Here is a 6573-nt window from a genome sequence, read left to right as displayed (position 1 = left end):
AAACGCATAAAATAAAACGTACAATGCAAACGTATATACTAAAACGTACAATTCAAACGCATAATCTAAAGCGTACAATGCAAACATAAAATCTAAAACGTACAATGCACACGCATAATCTAAAACGTACAATGCAAACGTATATTCTAAAACGTACAATACAAACGCATAATCTAAAACGTACAAAGCAAACGTAAAATCTAAAACGTACAACGCAAACAAATAATCTAAAACGTACAATGCAAACGTATAATCTAAAACGTATAATAAAAAACGTACAATGCAAACGTACAATCTAAAACGTACAATGCAAACGCATAATCTAAAACCTACAATTCAAACATATAATCTAAAACGTACAATGCAAACGCAAAATCTAAAACGTATAATCTAAAAGGTACAATGCAAACGTATAATCTTAAACGTACAATGCAAACGTATAATCTAAAACGTACAATGCAAACGCATAAAATAAAACGTACAATGCAAACGCATAATCTAAAACGTACAATGCAAACGTATAATCTAAAACGTACAATGCAAACGTATAATCTAAAACGTACAATGCAAACGTATAATCTAAAACGTACAATGCAAACGTACAATAAAAACGTACAATGCAAACGTACAATCTTAAACGTACAATGCAAACACATAATCTAAAACGTACAATGCAAACGCATAATCTAAAACGTACAATGCAAACGCATAAAATAAAACGTACAATGCAAACGCATAATCTAAAACGTACAATGTAAACGTATAATCTAAAACGTACAATGCAAACGTATAATCTAAAACGTACAATGCAAATGTATAATCTAAAACGTACAATGCAAACGTGGCTCTGTGGCTATAAACAGCAGCCCTGGGCACACGCACCTGATTCTCGGGACAAGGGCCTTGGCAGCATTTGGTGAGTGCCACTAAACACTGATTGACCACCTCAGCCAACGGACGATCCAGCCGCTCAAACAACGACGACGCAGTGTTACCTGAGAGAGAGAGAAACACACACACACACATGAGGTGTGCCACAGAGGCTATCAGGACATGACATGGCATGGGCAGGCATACGGGTGACATACACTCACACGTACATACTCTGCTAATGTAACATGTGAGATGCACTTCCATTTACGTACACCAATGATATAACATGTGACTTACACATACATACAGTCATGATATAACATACACGTACACATATGATACAACATGTGACTTACACATACATACAGCCATGATATCACATACACGTACACATATGATATAACATTTGATGAGGGGGCGCGTGGCTACGTCTGCAGCGGAACATATGGAGAACAGACGGTGTGGCATTTGACAGAGATATGAGTGAGCTACGTTTGGTAAAACGAGCGATGCTATAACATAAGTGCAGGGCACACGCAATGTAGACACCACACACACACACAGGTACAAATACAATAACACACTCGCAATAACACACACACAATTACGCACACACACAGATACAGATACAAAAACACACACACATACAGATACAATAATACACACACACACACCGATACAGATACAAAAACACACAGACGACCACGGCTAAGTATATCAGAGAACCGTCACAGACAGTCACACACACACAATAACACATAGACGCAGATACAGACAGACACAAACACAAACACACGCACACACACACATACATAAGCATACATGTACACTCGCAAGGTCAGCCAGTCACCTACCACAGATGCGGCGCATGTAGGCCATGACGTCTGTCACTAGGTTGTATGACACGAGACTGTCTGGTTGAATGCGCATTATATCTTGCAGATCAGAGCGCGCGTTCTCACACAGCAGTTGAATGAACCGCAGCACCGTCAGAATCATCTGCATCTCACGGCTGAGCGGATTGGGCAGGGTGGGTGGAGCGGAAAGGAAGAACATAGAAGGGAAGGACATAGAAGAGAAGAGAAGAGAAGAGAAGAGAACAGTAGATATAGGAAAAGGAAGAGGATGAGAGGGAAGACGCAAACGGTGGTCAGGCATATATGCAACTCAGATACACGCACACAGGTACACACAGATGATATGCAACTCAGATACACGCACACAGTACACACAGTCGATATGCAACTCAGATACACGCACACAGGTACACACAGACGATATGCAACTCAGATACACGCACACAGGTACACACAGACGATATGCAACTCAGATACACGCACACAGGTATACACAGACGGTGTGTAGTGGGTGTGTTCGTTGGTTGATACGGGGGCATGGGCTACGCTGTGGACTGATGGCGAATGAATGTCACACACACATGCACTTACACATATGCACACACTTCACAGTATGCATTCACATACTATATCACACACATACACATACACATATACACATACACATACACATACACATATACACATACACATACACTTACACATACATATACACATACACATGCAGACATGACTTACTCGGGTGGCGGTGTGTGCGTGTGGCTGCTGGTGCTGCTGTGTGTCCATGTTGGCCATGGGCTGACTGCCAGTGCGAGGGCCGTGTGGTCACTCGCTGCGTTGTTGGTGCTGTGTGCACAGACAAATGCATGCGCACATGTTACTTCTGTGTGTTGCGCGCGATAGCGTGTGTTGTGGTGTGTTGTGGTATGTGTTGTGTTGTTGTGTGCTGTGTTGTGTGTGGTAAATTGCAATTGTGGTAGTCAGTATAATACAGATAGGGGTTAAGTTTGTGAATAATATAAAACATACATACATACGTACGCATACACATACGTATACACACACATATATACATACGTACATACATATACACACACACACACAAACACATACAAATAGATGCATACATTGATGCATACAAGCAAACACACACACACATACAATCAAGTACATACAATCACACACACACACATACATACATACATGCATACATAAACACACACACACACACACACACACACACACACACATATATATATATATATATATATGTATATATACATACACACACATACATACACACAAGCACATACATACATACATATATACATAGCTCTTTGAACCATTCAATAACTACATCCATGCACCCAATCCAAGCCCGCTTACTCCTGGTTCTTCTGGTCCCCCTGTGCAGCGTCTCTGCCCTCTTTGTCCGAGCCCTTGCCCTTGTCCTGCCCCTCCTGGTCCTTGTCCTGGGGCGCAGGTGCAGGGCTGTTGTCCCGTGTGCTGCCCTCGCGCTTGGTGTTCTGTCGCGCTGTGTTGAGTTGGGTGGTGAGGACTGTTGTGGCGTGGTCGTTGAGCAGTGTGTGGATCAGCTCAAACAGCGGCGTAGACGACGGCAGCCGCAGGCGGTGCAGGAAGGACGTCTGCACAGCCACTTGGCCACCTGTTAGATAGTGGACGGCGCACGGGTCAGTCTATAAATAGAACTGCTCTTGGGCTTCCATCTATTTATAGAACAGGTGGACACACAGCGCGTGAACGGTTGGCGTAGCGGTAAAGACATGCGTGCCCATAACCGCTCTACTAGAGACGTCTGCTACGCTGCACTGATCTCTGCATACACATGCGCGTGGCAGATTAAGAATGTGTTTGGCGTGTCTGTCGTTCTATATTTAGAACAGTAGATATAAGAGCGTAGTATTGATTGGCGTTGAAGGTGTCGTAGACATCAGCGTTCCCTATCGTTACAGAAAGCACGTCCTGCACGAGGCACATGACACACGCAATCTATCTATGATCTTACAACTATGATATATATTGCTATCTTGTCATTCGCTCCTGACAATCTTGGTCTAGTTGTATGCAAAACTAAATGATATATGTATATATATATATACATACATATATACATATGTAGTGTATGCGTGTCTATATACACGGAAGTCATCACACACTGTCTGCTTCTCCACTGAAGAGCTCGTGCGAGTGCCCACACCTTCCAACAGAGCCACTGCCAGCTGGAAGGCTGCCAGTTGCACCGAGGTGTCGTCTATTTGCGTTAGCAGTGCCACGAGAATGTCTGCCACTGCGTTGTTGTTCATTGTCGTCTGTATACAGCGACAGAGGAGAGCGCATGTAACGTCAGGGATACGTTTATAAACCATTGGGTGGTACGTTTACTAGTCTTTCATAGAAACACATAATAACCCTTGAGTAATACGTTTACCAGTCTTTCAGTGATACGCTTACTACCGTAATATTAAAGATTGGTAACCAAGAGGAAGCAGTGCGCATAAGAGCGGTTCATTTAGTGTAGGTAGTGACAATGGAGTATGACCGAACGCAGCGACGAGAAAAAGGTCAGATTAAGACCCACCGGTGCACACAAAAGATTTACAAATACGTATCATACGATCACAACAACGTACAACGACGACAACACTCATGACCACTGATATAACTCCTTCACAAGCACACACATATACACAGATGTAACACAATTCAAGCACACACATGACCACTAACCTAACTCACTCCCAAGCACACACATATACACAGATGTAACACAATTTAAACACACACATGACCACTGATATAAGTCACTCACAAGCACACACATATACACAGACGTAACACAATTCAAACACACACATGACCACTGATATAAGTCACTCACAAGCACACACATATACACAGTTGTAACACAATTCAAGCACACACATGACCGCTGATCTACCTCTCTGTATACCCATGTACATGTGTGTGTGTGGTTGTACCTACCTCTCTGTATATCCATGTACGTGTGTGTGAGTGGTTCTACCTACCTGTGTACGTGTGTGTGTGTGTGTGTGGTTGTACCTATCTGTATGTATGTATGTATGTATGTATGTATATGTATGTATGTATGTATGTATGTATGAATGTATGTATATATGTATGTATGTTTGTATGCATGTATGTATGTATGTATGTATGTATGTATAAATGTATGTATGTATGTATGTATGTATGTGTGTATGTATATATATATATGTATGTATGTATGTATGTGTGTGTGTGTGTATAGTTCTACCTACCTGGATGACTGGTAGTTCGAAGGGTGCCCCATCGGCTAAGAAGTAGAATTTGCAGATCTTGCGATAGGCTGTGCGTTGCTGTGCGTCTGCCAGCGCAATGGGCTGCAGCATCAGCTTAGAAATGGCCATGATCTAAACAAAAAAAGAAAAGAAAACGAAAGAAAAAGAAAAGAAAAAGAAAAAGAAGAGAGAGAGAGTGAGCTGGTCATAATCTGAGTGCAATAAAAACAAATGTAAATATGAATGCAAATGCATATAGTAGTGTAGCAATGAATGCAAGTGTCCATAGTAGTGTAGCAATGAATGCAAGTGTCCAAAGTAGTGTAGCAACGAATGCAAGTGTCCATAGTCGTGTAGCAATGAATGCAAGTGTCCATAGTAGTGTAGCAATGGGAGCGTGGCAGGTTGACTTAAACCTGCGCGTGAGCAAGACGTATACAAACAACGCGGGCCAAGACTGGACGTGCGTGTATGTATCCACCTGTCTACCTACCTCCATGCACACATATCCTCTGTCTACCTACCTCCATGCACACACATCCCCCTGTTTACCTACCTCCATGCCCACAAATCCCTCTGTCTACCTACCTCCATGCCCATATATCCACCTGTCTACCTGCCTCCATGCCCACATATCCCACTGTCTACCTACCTCCATGCACAGCGCGTACTCCTCTGGGGTGCCGTGGGTGACTGCGTTGTTGTTGAGTAGGGCTGTGGTGTCGTTGATGGTTAGTCCTATGTTGTGTTCACGTACAGTCCATAAATTGTTTGGGTGCAGCAGCACAGCCGTCAGCGCTTTGGTCTCGACCGCCACCATGGGGCCGATTTTGTCCACAAAGGCATCCACAAACCGTCGGAAATCTATATTTGGACGGGCGCAGAGGAGTGTGATTGGTCGTCTATAAATAGACTGATAGGAGGAAACTCTTGACTGGAGTGTGATTATGACAAGTAGTCTGGGTCTGCTACCACGGATGTTGGTGTCACTGAATGTAAACGTTGTTAGAATTGGCAGTCCATCTATGGATATCGATTTAGACACCGAAGTAGGTATCAGAATAAAGTATATATGCACATACATCCATGGAAGAGTATTTGTAAACGTATATCTGTGGGTGAATGTATACATGCACATACATCTATGGAGGAGTATCTGTGTAGGTATATCTGTGGGTGGATGTATACATACACATACATCCATGGAAGAGTATTTATGTAGGTATATATGTACATAATAAGTACTTGAAACATAAACCATACCTCCAATAACCATGCGCACCATGGCGGCCGTCTGTTGGCGAATACCTACGGAGGCATCGGTCAGGTCATCACTGCTGGTGTCTGACAGCACATCGTCAGTCAAGGTAGTCATCCTGTAGGTAGGCACAGAGCGGTGAGAGAAAGCCCAGGACACCAACTGGTATTCAAATGCCTGTCAGAGTACATATATATATTTGCTATATATATATACATATATATACATACATATACACACATATATACACGCACACACACACACACACACACACACACATATATAT

The 6573-nt window shown here is 42.8% G+C and overlaps 1 protein-coding gene across 1 annotated transcript; it reads right to left on the bottom strand.

Annotated features, from left to right (window-relative positions):
• Positions 1–873: 873 nt before the first annotated feature.
• Positions 874–6404, bottom strand: SARC_04625 (hypothetical protein; the record flags this gene model as incomplete). Its single annotated transcript, XM_014301533.1, has 8 exons — positions 874–995; positions 1728–1885; positions 2469–2576; positions 3117–3396; positions 3892–4060; positions 5030–5161; positions 5682–5893; positions 6293–6404. Coding segments are annotated over 8 exons (1293 nt in total), but the record flags the coding sequence as incomplete, so codon positions are not given.
• Between the last annotated feature and the right edge of the window lie 169 nt (positions 6405–6573).

This window comes from Sphaeroforma arctica (genome assembly GCF_001186125.1).
Source record: "Sphaeroforma arctica JP610 unplaced genomic scaffold supercont1.267, whole genome shotgun sequence".
Lineage (NCBI taxonomy): Eukaryota > Ichthyosporea > Ichthyophonida > Sphaeroforma > Sphaeroforma arctica.
The sequence above is the reverse complement of the archived record's forward strand: the minus strand, read 5'-3'. Positions and strand labels throughout refer to the sequence as shown.